The 22043-nt window shown below is 37.4% G+C and overlaps 2 protein-coding genes across 2 annotated transcripts in view; one reads left to right on the top strand and one right to left on the bottom strand.

The window, feature by feature from the left end:
• PATE2 (prostate and testis expressed 2) overlaps positions 1-22043 on the bottom strand; it is a 59991-nt gene that overhangs the window by 13593 nt on the left and 24355 nt on the right. The gene's annotated exons all lie outside the window — the stretch shown is intronic.
• PATE3 (prostate and testis expressed 3) lies at positions 6259-8873 on the top strand. Its single transcript, XM_031653858.1, has 3 exons — positions 6259-6397; positions 7649-7771; positions 8749-8873. Exons 1-3 carry the CDS (start codon positions 6259-6261, stop codon positions 8871-8873), a joined length of 387 nt encoding a protein of 128 aa, XP_031509718.1.

Here is a 22043-nt window from a genome sequence, read left to right as displayed (position 1 = left end):
TTGGTGAGGACAAGTATCCAAACTATATCAGAGACTAACAAATTAAAACATAGGAGAAGATACAACTAACCAATATCAGTACGAAACAGGGAATATAACAATAGACCTTGCAGACATCAAAACAATAATAAGAGAAAAGCAAAAACAATTCTATACACATAAATCTGATAATTTAGACTAAATGGAACAATTCCTTGAAAAACACAACTATCACAAGTCATCCAATATGAAATAGATAATTTGAATAGCCCTACAATTACTAAGGAAATGGACTTTTTAATTAAACATGTCCTGTAAAAGTAAAACACAAAAGCCATAAAACCTTTTTTTTAAATAGGAAAAAAACTTCAGGATCTAGAGCTAGTCAAAGAGTTCTTAGACTTGAAATCAAAAACATAATTTATAGAAGAAAACACCGATTAACTGGGCCTCCTCAAAACTAAAAACCTTTCTCTGTGAATACCCTTTGAAGAGGTTGAAAAGACAAGATACAAGGGAAGAAAACATTGCAAACCTTTGTGTATCTAACAAAGGACTTGCATCTAGAATATATAAAGAACTCTCAAGACTCAACAGTGAAAGAACAAATAAGCCAATTATAAAATGGACAAGAGACATGAAGAGGCATTTCACTGAAGAAGATATACAGATGTGAAAGAAGTAGAGTCATACATAGCTTAACAACAAGGGTATGTTCTAAGAAGTATGTCAATAGATGATTTTGTCCTTGCGCAAACATCATAGAGTGTACTTACACCTAGATGGTACGGCCTACTACACACCTAGGCTATACGGTAGCGCCTACTGCTCCTAGGCTCAAAACTGTACTGCACACTATTGAATCAAATGCTGCAGACAATTGCACAATGCTAAGTGTCTGTGTATCTAAACATATAAAAGGTACAGGAAAAAATATGCTATAAAAGATAAATGGTACACCTGTTTAGGACACTTGCCACAAATGCCAGCTTGAAGGACTGGAAATTACTCTGTGGTGAATGAATGTGAAGGCCTAGGACATTACCATTCACTGCTGTAGACTTTATGAACACTACAGTACATTTATTTTAAAAAAATTCTTTCTTCAATAATAAATTAACCTTAGCTTACTATAACTTTTTAACTTTATAAACTTTTTAACTTTTCTAACTTTTTGACTCTTGTAATAACAGTTTAAAACACAAATAGATTTTACAATTGTAGAAAAATATTTTTCTTTCTTCATAACCTTATTCTATAACCTTTTTTCTGTTTTTAATTTTTTTTACTTTTTAAACTCTTGAAGAGGATGAAAAGGCAAGATACAGGGAGAAAATATTTGGAAACCACATTTGCACACAAACATACATATTAGCCTAGGCCTACATAGGGTCATGATCATCAGTGTCACATCAATATCATCAAGAGGTCTTCCACCTCCACATCTTGTCCCACTGGAAGGTCTTCAGGGACATGAACATACACAGAGCATGAAAACAATGCCACCTTCTGGAAAACCTCCTGAAGGGACTGCCTGGAGCTGTTTCACAGCTAACTTTTTTGTTTTATAAGTAAAATGTGTACACTCTAAAATAAGAATGGAAAGCCTGTGTAGTAAATGCATAAAACAGTAACAATCATTTATTATCAACTATTATGCATCATACATAATTATATGTGCTATATGTTTATATGACTGGCAATGCAATAGGTTTGTTTACAGCAGCATCACCACCAATACTATGGCTCTATCACTAGGCAATAGTGGGATTGCTGGATCAAATGGTAGTTCTGTTTTTTAGTTCTTTGAGAAATACTCATACTCTTTTCCATAGATGTTGTACTTATTTGCATTCCCACCAACTATGTAAAAGTGTTTCCTTCTCCACACCCTCACCAACATCTGTTGTTTTTTGACTTTTCAATAACAGCCAACTGCTTCAAATTTTTAAAAAAAATTTTATTGCTTTCTTTTTTCTTTTTTTTGCTTCAAATTTTTAGAAGAAATATCAACCAAAGGGCTAATATCCAGAATCTACAAAGAACTTAAACAAATTTACAAGAAAAAAATCAAACAATCCCATCAAAAAGTGGGCAAAGGATATGAACAGACACTTCTCAAAAGAAGACATTTATGCAGCCAACAGACACATGAAAAAATGCTCATCATCACTGGCCATCAGAGAAATGTAAATCAAAACCACAATGAGATACCATCTCACAACAGTTAGAATGGCAATCATTAAAAAGTCAGGAAACAACAGGTGCTGGAGAGGATGTGGAGAAATAGGAACACTTTTACACTGTTGGTGGGAGTGTAAACTAGTTCAACCATTGTGGAAGACAGTGTGGCGATTCCTCAAGGATCTAGAACTAGAAATACCATTTGACCCAGCCATCCCATTACTGAGTATATACCCAAAGGATTGTAAATCATGCTGCTATAAAGACACATGCACACATATGTTTACTGGGGCACTATTCACAATAGCAAAGACTTGGAACCAACCCAAATGTCCATCAATGATAGACTGGATTAAGAAAATGTGGCACATATACACCATGGAATACTATGCAGCCATAAAAAAGGATGAGTTCATGTCCTTTGTAGGGACATGGATGAAGCTGGAAACCATCATTCTCAGCAAACTATCACAAGAACGGAAAACCAAACACTGTATGTTCTCACTCATAGGTGGGAATTGAACAATGAGAACACCTGGACACAGGAAGGGGAACATCACACACTGGGGCCTATTGTGGGGAGGGGGGAGGGGTGAAAGACAGCATTAGGAGATGTACCTAATGTAAATGACGAGTTAATGGGTGCAGCACACCAACATGGCACACGTATACATATGTAACAAACCTGCACGTTGTGCACATGTACCCTAGAACTTAAAGTATATAATAAAAAAATCAACTATTCTGTTTGAGAAGGAAAATGAGTAATAAATTGTCCCTTTGTTGCAATCCACAAATCCTTTCTAACATAGATTACTAAAATTTGCTCATCGCGTGGAGCATCTTTCATTTAGCAAGCTGGTAAAATGTATGAGAAGCCACAAGAAAAGGGTTTTGTAAAAATAGCAAAACTGCATTTCAAAGTGTGCCATTTTTTTTTTAATTGAGCTTTCTTATCAGGAAAATAACCCACATCCTGAATGCATTTCTAGCACATGCAGAAATAAGATGCTCTTTCATTTTATTTGGCCTCACACTTCCATTCACAAGAATGTTTTCACAGAAATAAAACCAGGATGACCTTTGTGTCCTAACAAGTTCAAAGATGCAAATGAAATCATTTAATTCCTGATCTTTCACTTATTTCTGTTGGTAACAAAGTCTCAGGCACTGCTAATACTCACAGTTTGTTGACAATATTCAGTAGAAAAAGAAATTATTCACATCAATTAGAAGTTAATAAAAAATAAAAATATACATTTATCTATCAGAGTTCATGGAATTCATGAAACTAACAGGACACTAGACCTATATTGGTAAACCTTGCTCAGGAATGGAGGTAAGGAGCTAAAAATAATCTGATACTTGCATGTATAAAATCAGTTCATAAATGTTCTGAAAGAGCTTTTTGCAACTTTTTATTATTCATTGTGATTTTTCATCTGAAGCATCATATTAACAGCAATATGGTGAATGAAACATGAATTTTAGTGACACTGATCTAGGTTTGAATCCCAGCTTTGCTCCTTGATACACACTTCATCACCATGTTGTCACCAGGGCTCCATGAGACAATCTATGTAGAAGGGCCCAGCCTTGTGCATGGCACATAGTAAGCATTCAATACACGCTGGTTTTGTTTCTTTTTCCTTCACCTCTCTCTCCACCAGCAACTGGAGGTAGGAAGGGCTAGATGTATACTCTAGGTGTTTTTCCTGGGCCCTGCAAGTAGGCACTCCTCCACCAGATATTTTTAAAGGGCCATTATCTCCTACTCTGTTCCTCATATACACTCTGAAAAACCAATGCTGCCCCTGGGAACCCATGAACAAAGTAGCCTGATCCCTGACTCTATGCCAATTCTATTCCCCTAAAATAAAAGGCAGCAGTGAGAAAGACAAGTTCACCGGACTGTTCATCTGTGATATCACGAAGATCTTAGCCACCCACCCTGGAGCCAAGAGAGCCAAGAAAGACCATGAACACGAAGACACGATGTTCTGGTTCCTCTCCTCAGAGCAGAACAAATAGCATCTATTCAGAGTGGAGGGCCTTCTAGGCATGGGGGCACATCAATTTGGGTGCTGTGGCCAATGGCAGTGGCATCACAGACAGTGGTATCATGTGCCAAGCAGAGTGCTAGGAACTTCAGAATAACAGAACCTGCTACCCATCTTCATGATGTATGTCATGGAACCACAGAATGTTAAAGTTCTAAAGGGTCCTTAAAATGATTAAAACCTGATATTACAGATAAACAATTTGCTAAAGACACAATGAGTTATCTAGTGATCAGGCACAGGTCTCCAGACTCTCAGGAAAATGCTGTTTCCATTGTGCCACACTACCTCTATTAATAGGTTCTAACACCTTCTCTCCCCTACCCCATGATAAATGAAGAAAGAAGTTGTTTTCAAGAGAAAATGTGATGGATGAGGTACTGTGGGAGGCTGAGAAGTAGGTCAGAGGACTCCAACATTTGGGTAGAGTTGCAAAATTCTACAATCTTAACTGGAAATAATTGATACAATGGAGATTCAAAACACAATTGGCCTTTCAGAAGGCATCTGCCAAGGAGAAACTTGAAGAAAAGAAACTGCAAATCCACTTCAGTTTAAGCAGAATGTCTGCTTCTTTTGCTCTGATTCTAGTACTGCTCCTTCTCTTTATTTTCTTATGTTTAATTTTTATTTTTATAGATTCAGGGAGTACATACACAGGCTTATGATATGGACAGATCATCGAATGGTGAAGTTTGGGTATCTAGCGTATCCAACACCTGAAGAGTGAACATTATACCCAGCAGGTAATTTTTAAATAGAGGATAAAGCAGAGAAAACAAGTGACAAATGAAATGCCCTAATAACTTGGTAAGCCCAGGCTCCAAAGGCTCAGAAGTTTGTCTTCTTGATAAGCCTGGGAATGTTCTGAAAAATGCTATCCAGTGTTCAACACCCTCTTTTAAAACATGGCAGAGTAGAAAACTAGATCCAAAGGCCTCACAACCTTACTCTCCATTCTGGAATCCATTCTTTCAAAGGAACCAGTTCCCTCTCGTGTAAGTCTCTAAGACTTCTTGATCTCTTCTTAGGCAAAGGTGGGCTCCATACTCTGTTTGTTCATAGAGAAGAAACATTGTAAATTTTGTGACACTTAATAAAAGATCATATTTTACCCAATCTTCATCTGATGTCTAAAAAATGTCAGACTCAATATGTTTCAATGATCATATTGTTCCTACAACTAAAGAACATGTTAAAGCAGTTTAGTATGGAATATTTCTAGTATCTCTAACCAAGTGCCATCAGCCATTGGCTGGTGGTTTAGGAGACTTAGAATGCCAGGAGTGGCCATGGTTTTCTAGTACTTTACCCATAGTGAATCTTAACTGAGTTAGCTTTCATAAAGACAGACATTTAAATTATGAACAAAAAACTAGCCAGATTCAAAATATAAATTTGCTAAAGATCAAGTCATGGAATAATTCTAGAGAGGATTTAATGGCTCCACAAAGTAAATAGTCCCTGGCCTTGAAGGACAGATTTCTTGTAAGTAAAAGTTCGGGACTGAGAATCAAACGTTCTAGGTGGAAGGTCAAGCTTGGTCACAGACTATATATCTTGTCCTCTCTCACTCTCTGGTTTCTTACTCATAATGTGAGGAGCCAGGTGAGCTTGTCTGCCTTATTCATTGCTTGGTGTCACTCACGTAACTGTGCTGGCATATACAATTTCTCAACAAATATTTGTTGAATGCATGAATAAATCTCAGAGAGGCACTGAATCATGGTGGTGAAACGTGTGGACTCTAGAATTAGGAAGTCATACTTCGAGTACCAGCACTATCAGTCACTGGATATGTGACCGGGGATAAGCTTCTGGAACCTCAACAAACCTGTTTCCTCCTCTGTGAAATTGGGATAAGAATAATAATATCAAAACTGTATGTTTTTTCAAAGGTTAGCTCCATGCAAACCTCAACATTTATTAATTTTCTTTATTCTCTGCTGTGAGGAGGACAGCCAATGAACTTGAGCTCCAAGAGGAAACCTTGTGTGACTGGCTCTCCCCAGGCATGAATAATTACTAGCCTATGATGAAGAAGAAGGTTTCCTCTCTGGAGCCTACAGACCTGTGCTTACAGCCCCTAGCGTCTTTTTCCTGCACAAGAGATTTCCGGGTCAGGATGAACAAATACTTCTTGTTCCTCTTCCCCCTTTGCTGCCTCATTGTGGGTGAGTCCCGGACCTGAGGGGTATACTTGAGAGACAGGATCTAGGGAGCTCCAGGGAAACTACAGGTGCAGCATGTGTCCATGCAGGGCTGAGCTTTGGCCACTTTTATGAGCCAGGGGAAGCCAGCCTCCAGAATGCTCCTTTGCCTTCCCTGCCAACTCTTCCATCCTTTTCAACCTCCTGCCATTCTCCTCCAGGTGGGCAGGCCTCTGTCCTGCCTTTTTAACCCACTTTCTCTCTCGGTCCCTACCATTCATTCCCCATAGTCCCAAGCCCTGGCAAGATTTTCCTTAGGGCATCCTTTTTATTTGTAAACCTATATCCCATTTGTTGAGGGAGCTGTCAGTCTATAATGAATAATTTTCAGTTTATTTTAGGACTGAACAATGGCTTTTCATACCCTTTTCAGAGACTTTATATTACAACAAGTAACTCTATGAGAGGAAGTACTGAATGCTCTGGAATCAGACAGATTTTTTTCATGGTTTGTGGTCACAGTCTCGAACTCTCTGTACCTTTGGTTGCTCATTCAAGAAATAGGGACAATGGTGCCTGCTTACAAGGCTTTTGTGAGGATTAAATCAGATGCAACTTGAGAGAACATGGCCCAAATGGGATGCTCAATCATTGCTTTCTTTTCTCATTCAGGTGGACCAGGGATTTTTTTTTAAACTGAACCTGTATTTTGAATAGCTCACCCCACAGAACCTCATAAAAGTGTCACTTATGGTACTACTATTGATGATGCCTTTATGTAGATTCAGATTGAAGCTCAAAATAACAGAATGTATCACCTAACGATATCCAAGCAGCAATATACAACACAAAACAATGGCAAATGTTAGAAACCCAGTAATAGTAACAATAGCTTGGATGAAATATTTTAAAGCCCTAACCCTCCTTATCACACCCATATCTCTAGTAGGCCAGGCTAGCATTCATAGCACCATTTTTAAGCTAGAGAAATCAGTGACGTGGAAGCAAACTTTTTGCTTAAAGTTATCCGGGTTAAAAGGGCTAAAGTTGGGATCAGAATCCTTTTATTCATATGGTGACATTTTCTTTTTATTAAAACTCTGAAATGAGGAGTTCATAAGAGCTCCAGCTGTTTACTGCCTAAATACCCCAACCAGGAGCTCTTCATCTGCCTGCCCCCTCCACTATTCATTCCCCACCTCCATCGAATATTTCCAGCTCCATCCCAAGTCCCCACTTTTGCCTGGTCTCACACCATCTCTATGCTCTCTCCAGCAGTGACATCACTTCAGTGCATAACATGCCACCTTCGCACACGGACAGACCGCTGCAGAAGAGGCTTTGGTGCCTGTACTGCTCAGAAGGACGAGGCATGCATGCTCTTAAAGATCTACCAGGGTAAGTTAGAGGGTCAAGGAAGGTATTGTAAGAGTCTTAGAATCCTTAGGATAGTGCTTCAGCAATTTCACATCTCAAGAGAGGAACCAGTGCAGAGTGCCCCTGAGCACAGATGGTAGCACAGGTCCCTGTGCATACAGACAGAAGATGATTTCAGTCAATGAGACAGGAGGGAGAAGTTGGGATTCTATATTTCCAAGAAAATTGACCAACCAGATTTTTTTTTTGGGTAATTGACACATAACAATTGTTCATATTTATGAGTACATGTGATATTTTTATACAAGCCTTCAATGTGTAATGATCAAATCAGGGTAATAGGGATATTAATCAACTCAAACATTTATCATTTCTTTGTATTGAGGACATTCCATATGTTCTCCTCTAGCTATTTTGAAACATACAATAAAGAAAATATGGTATATACACACAATAGAATATTATTCAACCACAAAAATAAATGAAATTCTGTCCTTTGCAGAAACACAGGTAAGCCTCGAGGTCATAATATTAAACGAAATAAGCCAGGCACAGAAAGACAAATATCACATGTTCTCACTCATGTATAGGAGCTAAAAAATAAGCTAATGTCATGGAGGTAGAGACTAGAGTGATGATTACCAAAGGCTGAGAAGAGTGGTGGAAGGAGAGGATGAAGAGGGGCTGGTTAATGACCAAACTGATTTTGACTTTGAAGACACTAAATCACTAGTTGCTAATCTAGCAAGAGAGAAAAATGAAGCAGCTACACAGAGTTGAGGATTTTCAGGGACCTCAGGCAAACAACCCCTGCAGCTGACCAGTGACCTCTGTATCTCCCTGCCTGGGCGCTTTTAGGGAGTATAAGCTGGGAAGCCATCCCTCAACTTACCCTGATGCCTGATTAAATTTTCACCAACAGAACTAGTGCTGGGTTTTACTCACCTTGGAAAGCTTAAATCAAATGCTTATTTTCTGTGGTTCTTTTCCTGTTTTAGGCAATACTCTGCAGATATCATACATGGTGTGTCAGAAATTCTGCAGAGACATGACATTTGATCTTGGGAATCGGACTTATGTTCATACATGCTGCAACCACAATTACTGTAACTTCCAACTCTAAGATATTTGCCCTCCTGAGGTCTCGTTTTGGAATGTCCCCAATGTTGCTCATCCTTCACACTCTGAAGCCCTTGCTTTCCTTCCGTGTCTGTCCTGACAATACCCCTGCCCTCTCATTAACCTAAGAAGACTAAGCTAGTGTCATCCTTTCTGGTGTCTTCAGCTTGGCTTCTCCCTCAGTCAGAGAATAGTGGTTCTGAACAATGGATTTCTCCTGTTATCGGGAATATTGGCATTGCCATACTCCAAGAAACCTGCCCCAAGAGTTCCTGTACAGTAAAATTTAAAGCAGGGACATTCTAGAATCCTAATTGGCTTAACTAGTTCAGGTACATCAGAAAGCCTTCAGCTAAAAATTCACAACATTTTTATCTAAAATTCCCATGTATCAGGAGAATGATTAAGCAGAAATAGCAATAAAATGGATGACAGATACTGAAGATTTTTCTCTATGGACACCAAGTTATTTCTACCAGCAGGCAGTGCCCACTTCAAACTCAGCCATTGTGATTTTCCTAGCATTTACAAACTACATCCTTACACTGTTATTAGGAGATAGCAAACAAGGGACTTCCTGGCCTCTGTGACGTTCACTGAGCTCTCACACAGCCGCTACTACTCCTATCGAGATGTACATTCAAGGTGCATCAGAACTCTCATTTCTTCCCCTCCCATTCCTAAACCTTCTCTCTTCCTTTCCTCCTTTGCCATTCACCTTTACTATCACCTCCCACCTCCATTATCACCTCCCCACTGCGACACAAACTCTCCCTGTAGAAGCAGGAGGTCCTTTGAAGCTTTGCCCCATGTGTCAGATGACACCTGAGGCATATAATCTAGGGTGGGCTGCCTTTCAGGATCCCTCAGCAAAAGGAGGCAAACATAGTCAAAATACCATCTACCCTATACAGCTTTCTTGAGACTTGGGGGCCTGGCTCAAAGAGATTTGTCGGTTGTTTGCTGCCCATCTTTAAGTAATAAACAGACTTCACATAACTTGTTGTGTGTCGGTGTGTTCTGTCTCATCGAACTCAGACAAATAGGTAACTAAAGCATGATGGAACTAAATAGTAGCCCAAAATATAGTGGAACTCCTGTTTCTGCCGATGGGCAGAGTGCTGATTCCTGTTATTCTCCAGAAAGTGGGAGTCCTTGCTTGGGATTGGTAATGAGCATTGCACTTCTATATTCATGAAACAATTATGACTGTTCTGGAACTTATTATAAATGAAATCACACAGAAACTATTCACTTAAACCTGGCTTCTTTTACTCACCATAATACTGTTTTAATTTTTAAATTTTTAATTTTAGTAGGTACATAGTTGGTGTACATATTTATGGGGTACATGAGATATTCTCACAAAGGCATGCAAAGCACAATAATCACATCATGGAGAATGGGGTGTCCATCCCCTCAAGCATTTATCCTTTGTGTTACAAACAATTTAATTATATTCTTTTCGTTATTTTTAAATGCACAATTAAGTTATTATTAACTCTAGTTGCCTGTTGTGCTATCAAATACTAAATATCATTCATTCATTCTATTTTTTGTACCCAATAACCATCACGACCTCCCCTCCAACTCCCCACTATCATTCCAAACCTCTAGTAACCATCCTTCTAATCTCTATGTTCATGATGAATTCAATTGTTTTGATTTTTAGATCCTACAAATAAGTGAGAACATGTGATGTTTGTCTTTCTGTGCCTGACTTATTTCACTTAACAGAATGACCTCTAGTCCATCCATTGTTGTCATTGTTGCAAATGACTGGATCTCACTTTTTTTATGGCTGAATAGTACTCACTTGTGTATATTTACCACATGTTCTCTATCCATTTATCTATTGATGGAAAGTTAGCTTGCTTCCAAATTTCGGCTATTGGGAAGAGTGCTGCAACAAAGAGTGCAGATATCTCTTCAATGTGCTGATTTTCTCTCTTTTAAGTTTATACCCAGCAGTAGGACTGCTGGATCATATGGTGGCTCTATTTTTAGTTTCTTGAGAAACCTCCAAACTGTTCTCCATAGTGGTTGTACTAATTTACATTCCCATCAACAGTGTGTGAGGGTTCCCTTTTCTCCACATCCATGCCAGCATTTGTTACTGTCTGTCTTTTGGATATAAGTCATTTTAACTGGGATAAAGTATCTCATTGTAGTTTTGATTTGCATTTCTCTGATGATAAATGATGTTCAGAACACTTTCATATGTCTGTTTTCCATTTGCGTGTCTTCTTCTGAGAAATGTCTATTCCAATCTTTTGCCCATTTTTGACTGGATTATTAGATTTCTTCCTATAAAGTTGTTTGAGCTCTTTATATATCCCGGTCATTATTCTCTTGTCAGATGGGTAGTTTGGAAATATTTTCTCCCATTCTGTGGGTTGTCTCTTCACTTTGTTAATATTGTTTCCTTTGATATGCAGAAGTTTACATTGATGTTATCCCATTTGTCCATTTTTCCTTTGATTATCTGCGCTTATATGGTATTGCCTAAGAAATTTTTGACCACAACAATGTCCTGGAGAATTTCCTAAAAGTTTCCTTACATTCATTTAATGGTTCAAGTCTTTAATCCATTTTGATATGATTTGTGTATATGGTGAGAGGTAGTGGTCAAGTTTCATTCTTTTGCATATGGATATCCAGTTTTCCCAGTGCCATTTATTGAGGAGTCTGTCTTTTCCCCAGTGTATGCTCTTGGCATCTTTGTCAAAAATAAGTTTGCTGTATGTGTGTGGATTTGTTTCTGAATTCTCTATTCTGTTCTATGTGTTCCATGTATTCTGTTCTATTCTGTTCTAGGTCTATGTGTCTGTTTTTATGCCAGTACTATGCTGTTATGGTGACTATATCTCTGTACTATAATTTGAAGTCAGGTAATGTGATTCCTCCAGTTTTGTTCTTTTTGTTCAGAATACCTTTGGATATTCTGGGTCTTCTGTGATTCCACGTAAATTTTAGTATTTTCTATTTTGGTAAAGAATGTCATTGGGATTTTGATAAAAATTGCATTGAATCTGTAGAATGTTTTGGGTAGTATGGACATTTTAACACTATTGATTCTTATAATCCATGAACATGAAATATAATTTAATTTTTTAATGTCTTCTTCAATTTCTTTCATCAGTGTTTTATAGTTTTTTGTTGTAGAGATATTTTACTTCTTTGTTTAAGTTCATACCTAAGTATTTAATTTTTTCTGTGGCTATCATAAATTGGATTTCTTTCTTGGTTCCTTTCCCAGAATGGTTGCTATTGGCATACATAAATGTTACTAATTTTTGAATGTCAATTTTGTATTCTGCAACTTTATTGAGTGTGTTTATCAGTTCTATTTTTTGGTGGAGTGTTTAGGTTTTTCCTACTACAAGATCATATCATCTGCAAACAAGGACAATTTGAATTCTTCCTTTCCAATTTGGATGCCCTTTATTTTCCTCTCTTGTCTAATTGCTCTAGCTAGAAATTCCAGTACTATGTTGAATAACAGAGGTGAAATGGGCATTCTAGATCTAAGAGGAAAGGTTTTCAGGTTTTATTTTCATTTTTTATGATATTAACTGTGGGTCTGTCATATATGGTTTTTATTATGTTGAGGTATGTTCATTCTATACACAGTTTTTTGAGGGCTTTGAACATGAAGGGATGTTGAACTGTATTAAATGCTTTTTAGCATCAGTTGAAAATATCATATGCTTTTTTGTCCTTCTTTCTGTTGATATGGTGTATCACATTGATTGATTTGCATATGTTGAAGCATCCTTGCATCCCTAGTACAAATCTCACTTGGTCATGATGAATGATCCTTTTAATGTATTCTTGACTTAGGTTTGCTAGTATTTTGTTTGGGATTTTGCACCAATATTCATCAGTGATATTTACCCACAGTTTTCTTTTTTTGATGTGTCTTTGTCTGGTTCTGGTATCAGGTAATATTGGTTTCGTTGAACAAGTTTGAAAGCATTCCCTTCTCTTCTATTTCTCAGAATAGTTTGAGTAGATTTGACATTAGTTCTTTAAATGTTTGGTAGAACTCAGCAGTGCAACCATCAAGTCCTGGGCTTTTTTTAACTGAGTGACTTTCAATTACTGTTTTGGTCTTGTTACTTTTTACTGGTCTCTTCAGGTTTTGAATTTCTTCATGTTTGAATCTTTGCAAGTTATATGTGCATAGGAATTCATTCATTTATTCTAGATTTTCCAGTTTATTGGCATATAATTGCTCATAGTACCAACTAATGATCCTTGGAATTTCTGTGGTATCAGTTGTAATGTCTCCTATTTCATCTCTAGTTTTAATTATTTGGGTCTTCCCTCTTTTTTTCTTAGTCTGGATAAAGGTTTGTCAATTTTGTTTATCTTTTTAAAGAAATCAACTTTTGGTTTCATTGATCTCTTGTATTGTTTTTCATCATTTCAAATTCATTTATTTCTGCTCTGATCATTATTTCTTTTCATCTACTAATTTTGAGTTTGATTTGCTCTTGCTTTTCTAGTTCTTTAAGATGCATCATTAGGTCATCTATTTGAAGTTTTTTTTCTCTTTTTTGATGTAGGCACGTATAGCTATAAGTTCACCTCTTAGTACTGCTTTCACTGTATTCCATAGGTTTTGGTATGTTGTCTATTATTTGTTTCAAGACATTTCTCAATTTCTCAATTTTTTTCATTGACCCACTGGTCATTTGGAAGTATATTATTTAATTTCCATGTGTTTGTATACTTTTCAAAATTCCTCTTGTTACTGATTTCTAGTTTTATTCCTTTTTGCTCAGAGAAGATGTTTGGCATTATTTCAACTTTTTTGAATGTTTTAAGACTTGTTTTGTGACCTGCCATAGGACGGATCCTTGAGAATGATTCACGTGCTGAGAAGAATGTGTATTCTGCACCTGTTGGATGATATATTTCATAAATATCCATTAGATCCATTTGTTCTATAGTGCAGATAAAGTCTGATGTTTCTTTCTGTTTTGATGATCTGTCCAATGCTGAAAGAGGGATGTTGAAGTATTCAGCTATGATTTTATTGAGATATTTCTCTTTAGCTCTAATAACATTTGCTTTATATATTTCATGCTCCAGGACTCTGTCCTGGTCTGCATCCAGGACATATTAAAGTCTGCATCCAGACATATTAGAACTCCATTGTATGTGATTTATTTTCTCTTACTGCTTTTAAGATTCATGCTTTATCCTTGACCTTTGGGAATTTGGGTTAAATCTGTTTACTGTTCTATTGTCTTCTTGTATTTGAATATTAATCTCTCTCTCTATGTTTGGGAAGTTCTCTGATATTATCCATTTCAATAAACTTTCTATCACTGTCTCTTTTTCTACCTCCTCTTTAAGGTCAATAACTCTTAGATTTGCCCTTTTGAGGTTGTCTTCTACATCTTATAGGCATGCTTCATTCTTTGTTTGTTGTTGTTGTTGTTGTTGTTGTTTTTGCATTCTCAGCCCATGCTGCTTTATTGCTAAAAAATATAAATACACAGGTGCAGAGTTTCCAACTCTTTTAACAGTTCCTTTTTACACCAAAGAATTAAATTTCTTCTTCAAAAAACCCAAAGATGCATAGATTAAAAAGCAAGCTGCCTTTTGTAATACTTCAAATAATATTCAATGAAATTCTTTTTAACATTATACACCAACAGTGCAATGGAGAATATGAAGGACAGCAAATAAACACAGTGAGCAACTCTTATTCTTACAAGGCAGTAAGTAAAGTATAATGTGAAGGACAGTCTAAGATAACCTTTCTGGTTATAAGAGATGGGTGGTTTTAAGATAAGTGTCAAGACTGTTACTGTTTAACGATTGAAGATAATGTATTACTAGGATACCTTTCTTACCCCTGGGAGAAAAATATTTTTTCACTGATGGAATGACATATCATCACCAAGGGAGAAAAAAACCTGAAAACTGTCAGTAACTAAGATACCTATTCTGACTTTAAAGAAGGTATAGGAATTAATGCAGAAATCCTTCTTTCTTATTCTTTTCTTCTTTTGTCTCCTCTGACTGTGAATTTTCAAATAGCTTGTCTTCAAGATTACTTATTCTTTCTTCTGTTTGATCAATTCTGCTATTAACAGACTCTGATGCATTCTGTAGAATGTCCATTGCATTTTTCAACTCTAGAACTTCTAATTGATTCTTTTAAATTATTTCTGTCTCTTTGTTAAAGATGTCTAATAGAATTTTGAATTTCTTCTCTCTGTTATCTTGAATTTCTTTGAGTTTCCTCAAAACCACTATTATTTGGGAGAAACTGGCCAAAACACAGTGGCTGTGGGACTCATGCAAATCTGAAAGCCAATAGGGCAGGCATTAAACCTTAAAGTTCCAAAACGATCTCCTTTGACTCCGTGTCTCACATCCAGGCCACGCTGATGCAAGAGGTTGGCTCCCAAGGCCTTAGGCAGCTCTGACCCTGTGGCATTGCAGGGTATAGCCTCCCTCCCAGTAGCTTTCACAGGCTGGTGTCGAGTGTCTGTGACTTTTCCAGGCGTATGGTGCAAGCTGTCAATGGATCTACCATTCTGGAGTCTGAAGAATGGTGGCCTTCTTCTCACAGCTCCATTAGGCAGTGCCCAGGTAGGGACTCTGTGTTGTGGCTCCAAACCCATATTTCCCCTCTGCACTGCCCTAGCAGAGGTTCCCCATGAGGGCTCCACCCCTGCAACACACCTCTGCCTGGACATCAGGTGTTTCCATAGATTCTCTGATATCTAGGCAGAGGATCCCAAACCTCAATTCTTGACTTCTGTGCACCTGCCAGACCAACACCATGTGGAAGCTACCAAGGCTTAGAGCTTGAACCCTCTGAAGCCATGGCCTGAGCTGTAACTTGTCCCCTTTAGTCACAACTGGAGCAGCTGGGATGCAGTGCACACAGCAGGGGTCCCTAGACCCACCCCAGAAAACTATTTTTCCCTCCTAAGCCTCTGGGCCTGTGATGGGAGGGGCTGCCATGAAGGGTTCTGACATGCCCTAGAGACATTTTTCCCTTTGTCTTGGAGATTACCTTTTGGTTTCTTATTACTTATGCAAATTTCTGCAGCCAGATTGAATTTCTCCCCAGAATTTTTTTTTTATTACATTATCAGGCTGCCAATTTTCCAAACTTTTATGCTCTGCTTCCTCTTGAATGGTTTGCCACTTAGGAATTTCTTCAGCCAGATGCCCTAAATCATCTCTCTGAACTTCCAAGTTCCATAGATCTCTAGGGCAAGGGCAAAATGCTGCCAGTCTCTTTGCATAGCAAGAGTGACTTTTACTTCAGTTCCTACAAGTTCCTCATCTCCATCTGAGACTACCTCAGCCTGGACTTTATTGTCCATATCCCTATCAGCATTTTGATCAAAGCTATTTAACAAGTCTCTAGGAAGTTCCAGACTTTCCCACATCTTCCTGCCTTCTGAGTCCTCTAAGTCTCTAGGAAGTTCCAAACTTTCCCACATTTTCCTGCCTTCTTCTGAGCCCTCTAAACTGTTCTAACCTCTGCCTGTTACCCAATTCCAAAGTCACTTCCACATTTTTGGGTATCTTTACAGCAATGCCTCACTACCTGGTACCAATTTACTGTGTTAGTCTGTTCTCATGCTGCTAATAAAGACATACCTGAGACTGGGTAATTTACAAAGGAAAGAGATTTAACTGACTCACAATTCTGCAGGGCTGATCGGCCTCAGGAAACTTACAATCATGGCATAAGGGGAAGCAAACATGTTCTTCTCCTTCTTCACTTGGTGGCAACAAGGAGAAGTGCAGACTGAAGTGGGGAAAAATCCCCTTATAAAACCATCAGACCTCAGGATAACTCACTCACTATCATGAGAATAGCATGGAGGTAACTGCCCCCATGATTCAATTACCTCCCACTGGGTACCTCCCACGACACATGGTGATTATGGGAACTACAATTCAAGATGAGATTTGGATGGAGACATGGCCAAATCATATCAGTCATGATCAATGGTATTTTAATGTGTTGTTGAATTCAGTTTGTTAGTATTTTCTTGAAGTTTTTTTTTTTATATAAATATTCATCAGATATGTGAGCCAGTAGTTTTGTTTTTCTGATATGTCTTTCTCTGGTTTGGCATCAGGATAATACTGGCCTCATAGAATGAGTTTGGATGTATTCCCTCCTCCTCTAATTTTTGGAATAGTTTGAGTAGAATTGGTATTAGTTCTTTAAATGTTTGACAGAATTCAGTAGTAAAAATATTGGGTCTTATTCCTTACTTTACTGGGAGACTTTGTGTTATTACTTTGATCTCATTACTTATTATTGGTCTGTTCAGGTTTTGGATTTTTTCTGATTCAATTTGGTTGGTTGTATGTATCTAGGAATTTGTCCATTTCTTCTAGAGTTTCCAATTTATTGGCATATGGTTACTCCTGTTAGCCACTGATGACCCTTATCCTTTCATTTTCTGCAGTATAAGTTCTAATGTCTCCTTTTTCATTTCCAATTTTATTTATTTGAATCTTCTCTCTTTTTTCTTAGTCTGGCTAAAGGCTTGTCAATTTTGTTTAACTTTTCAAAAAAACAACTTTTTGTTTCATGAATCCTTTGTATTTTTTAATTTCAATTTCATTTATTTCTACTCTGGTCTTTATTAATTCTCTTCTTCTGCTAATTTTGGGTTTGGTTTGCTCTTGTTTTTCTAATTCTTTAATATGAATTGTTAGTTTGTTCATTTGAAGGTTTTTTAAATGTAGGCACTTAGAGTTGTAAACTTCTGTCTTAGTACTGCTTTTGCTATATCTCATAGGTTTTGGTATATTGTGCTTCCATTCTATTTGTCTCAAGAAATTTTTCAATTTTCTTTTTAATTTCTTCATTGACCCACTGGTCATTTAGGTGCAATTCAGGAGCATATTGTTTAATTTCCATGTATTTGTATAGTTTCCAACTTTCCTCTTCTTACTGATTTCTAGTTTTATTCCATTGTGGTCAGAGAAGATGCTTGCTATTATTTCATTTCTATAAAATGTTTTACAACTTGTGTTGTGACCTAATGTATGATGAGAATGATCCATGTGCTAAGATCAATGTGTATTCTCCAACTCTTGGATGAAATGTTCTGTTAATATTTACTAGATTCGTTGATCTGTAGTGCAGATTAAGTCTTACGTTTCTTTGTTGATTTTCTATCTGGAAGATCCATCCAGCTCTGAAAGTGGGGTGTTAAAGTCTGTAGTTATTACTGTATTGAAGTCTATCTCTCTCTTTAACTCTAATAATATTTCCTTTATATATCTGAGTGCTCCAGTGTTGGGTGTATAAATATTTAAAATTATTATAACCTCTTGCGGACTTGACCTCTTTATCATTATACAGTGATATAATGATATCACTTCTTCTTTGCCTCTGCTAGTTTTTATCTGGAAATGTATTTTGTCTTATATAAGTACAGCAACTCCTGTTCTTTTTTGGTTTTCATTGGCATGGAATATCTTTTTTCATCTCTTCGTTTTCAGTCTATGTGTGTCTTTGTAGGTGAAGTGTGTTTCCTGCAGGCAACAGATCAATGAGTCTTGTATTTTCATCCATTCAGCCAGTGTATGTCTTTTGATCAGAGAGTTTAGTCCATTTACAGTCAATGTTATTATTGGTAAGGACTTATTCCTGCCATTTTGTTATTTGTTTTCTGGTTGCTTTTTGGTCTCCTCTTTATTCTTTATTGCCTTTCTGTGTTCCCCTAGTGAAGGTGACTTTCTCTGGTAATATGATTTAGTTTCTTTCTTGCTTTTTATAGATTTTAGTTTCTACTTTGCTATGCCTTTTCTTCTTTCTTATTTCTTTGGGTTTTTTTGTCTACTATTTTGAGTTGGGTGTATTGGTTGTTTCTTTTCCTTTTCTTTTTATGTATATTTAATACTATGAATTTTTCTCTGAAAAATGCCTTGGCTATATTTTACAATTTCTGATATTTTATGTTTCCCTATACTTGCTATTAAGAAGTTCTGCATTTTTGTCTTAAATTTTTCTGTTTACGTAAGAGTTAGTAACAGTATGTTGCTACATTTCCAGCTTGCAGTGCTTTGTTGGATTGGTTTTTAGCAACTAGTTTATCACACTGTAGTAAGTGAATATTGCTTATGTTAATTCTATTTTTGGAAGTTATCAAGTATTTCTTTGAGGCATTGCGAAGGTTTCTCAAGTTCAGATATTTGAAAGAATCACCAGACTTCATAGAACACACTTATTCTCTGTGGAACATATAAATTCATAGAGCATACTTAATAAGGTCTTTATTTAAAGATAAAAGACACTGCAGCAAAGGAAACAGTGCAGACAAACACTGGGAGATCTGAGAGAAATCCCATGCACAAATTCTACAGTCATTTTTTTTGCACAGAGACCTCACTCTGTCTTTGGATTGTGTAATCACAGTCTGTGTGGGGAATCTTGGCTTCAGGAAACATCAAAGAGTTACAACATGTCAGTCAGACAAGATGAATAAATTCCAGAGATCTATTGTACAGCATGGTAACTATTGTTAATAATAATGTATTTTATACTTACAAATTGCTAAAAGTAGACCTTAAATGTTTTAATGACAAAACATAACAAGTATGTGAGGCAGATAAGTTAGTTAATTTGATTTAACCATTTCACAATTTATACATATATCCAAACATCATATTGTACTATCTTCCTATCTTTCTGCATGATGTGATGATTTTTTGCAGTGATATGCCTTGATCCCTTTATCTGTGTGTGCGTGTGTGTGTGTGTGTGTGTGTGTGTGTGTGTATGAATCTACTACAGACTTTTTCTTTCTGGTTACCACAAGACTTACATAAAACAATTTATCATTAGAACAGTCTATTTTAATCAGATTAAATCTGAACTAGCTGCATACAAAAACTCTACATTTTATCTTCTTTTTCCCTCACATTATATTTTATTGATGCACAATTTACATCTTTTATACATTGTTTACTAATTAACAAATTATTATAGTTATAGTTGTTTTTAATGTCATTGTCTTTTAACTTTTTACTAGAGTTCAAAGTGATTTATGCACTACCAATACAGTATTAAAGTATTCTGAATTTGACTATATTCTTACCTTTATAGTGAGATTTATACTCTCATATGTTTTTATGATGTTAGTATCCTTCTCTTTCAATTTAAGGCACTCTCTTTAGCACTTTTTCTAAGGCAGGTCTAGTGGTGATAAACTCCTACAGCTTTTGTTTCTGGGGAAGTCTTTATGTCTCCTTCATTTCTGAAGGACAGTTTTGCTGAATATAGTATGTTTGGTTGACAAGTATTTTTTTTTTCTTTCAGCATTTTAAATATATCATCCCATTCTCTCCTGGCCTGCAAGTTTTGTGCTGAGAAATCATTAATAGTCTTACAAAGGATCCCTTCTATGTGATGAGTTGATTTTCTCTGAATGCTTTCAAAATTTTCTTTGTCTTTGACTTGAGAATTTGATTACAATGTGGTCATAGAAGGTTTTTTGTATTTATCACAGCTCTTTGGAATTTGTGGATCTGATGTTCATTTAATTCTTCAGATTTGTGAAGCTTTCTATCATTATCTTTTTTTTTTTTCCTTGAGACAGAGTCTCACTGTGTAGCCCAGGCTGGAGTGCAGTGGCATGATCTTGGCTCACTGCAAGCTCCACCTCCCAGGTTCACACCATTCTCCTGCCTCAGCCTCCCAAATAGCTGGCACTACAGGCGCCTGCCACCATGCCTGGCTTATTTTTTGTATTTTTAGTAGAGATGGGGTTTCACTACCATATTAGCTAGGATGGTCTTGATCTCCTGATCTCATGATCTGCCCACCTCGGCCTCCCAAAGTGCTGGGATTACAGGCATGAGCCACCACACCCAGCTTCTATCATTATTTCTTTAAAAAAAAAAAAAAAAAAGGCTTTCTGTCTTTTCCTTTTGCTCTGCTTTCTAGGACTCCCGTAACATGTGAATTAATTTCCTTGCCAGTGTCTTATATGTCCTGTAGGCTTTCTGCATTCTTCTAAATTCCTGTTTCTTTTTGTTTTTCTGATTAGGTAATTTCAAATGACCTGTCTTCAAGATTACCAATTATTTATTCAGCTTGATTGAGTCTGCTATTGAAGCTCCCAATTCAACTTCTTATTTCAGTCATTTTATTCTTCATTTCTAGAATTTGTGTTTGGTTCTTTTTCATGGTTTTATCTCTGTTGAAATTCTCATCTTGTTCCTGTACTGGGTTTTCCTGATTTTGTTTAGTTCTGTGTTCTCTTGTAACTCAGTTTTTTAAAGATAATGATTTTAAATTCTTTGTCAGGCAGTTCATAGATCTCCATTACTTTAGGGTCATATACTGACACTTCATGTTTTGCCTTTGCTGGTGTTATTATTATTATTATCTTTCATGATTCTTGTGGACTTATGTTGGTGTCTGTGCATTTGAAGAAGTATGCACTTCTTCCAGTCTTTACAGACTGGCTCAGTTAACACATACAAGGATTCTAGGTATGCTGCCAGGCAGGGTCTATGAGCAGGCTTATTACATGAGTCCTTAGGAGAGCTGGTTGGTGCCTAGGTTAGCAAGTGGAAGATCTTGGTGCCAGGCTGGTGCCTGGGTTACCAAGTAGAAGATCTTGGTGCCTGGTTCTAAGAGGGCTGGCCTAACAATGAGGTGAGCCAGGTGCCTGGGTCCACAGGAATTGGCCTTGTCCTGAGTCCACTGGCCTTATGCCAGGGTCCACTGGGGCATGCCTGGTGCCTGGGTCAGAGGCTATTCTAGCACTGGAGTGGGCATAAAGCCTAAGCCCATAGTGGTGGATCTAGGTTCTGATCTGAAGGTATCATCTTGAAATCTGGTCTGGAAGGATGATCCTGGAGACTGGATTCATGTGGACCAGTCCAGTGCTGAGGTCTCCTCAAGTGGCCTTAGACCCTGGATCCACTGAAGCAGGCCTAGAACTTGGTGCCACTGGAAACTAGGGCTATAGGAGTCAGCCTGGCATTGGAGTGGACCTGGAGCCGGGGCCTGTGGGAGCTTGTATAGAACCTGAGTCCACAGGGGCTAATATGGCACTGGGGCAAACCTGGAGCATGGAGTTGCAGGTGATAGCCTGGAATCTGGGCCTGCAGGGAATAGTCTGAGCCCTGAGGCCACAAGGGAAAGTCTATAGTC

This window comes from Papio anubis, chromosome 12 (assembly GCF_008728515.1).
Source record: "Papio anubis isolate 15944 chromosome 12, Panubis1.0, whole genome shotgun sequence".
Classification (NCBI taxonomy): domain Eukaryota; kingdom Metazoa; phylum Chordata; class Mammalia; order Primates; family Cercopithecidae; genus Papio; species Papio anubis.
Note: the sequence above shows the minus strand (reverse complement) of the source record. Positions and strands in the feature narration are given on the sequence as shown.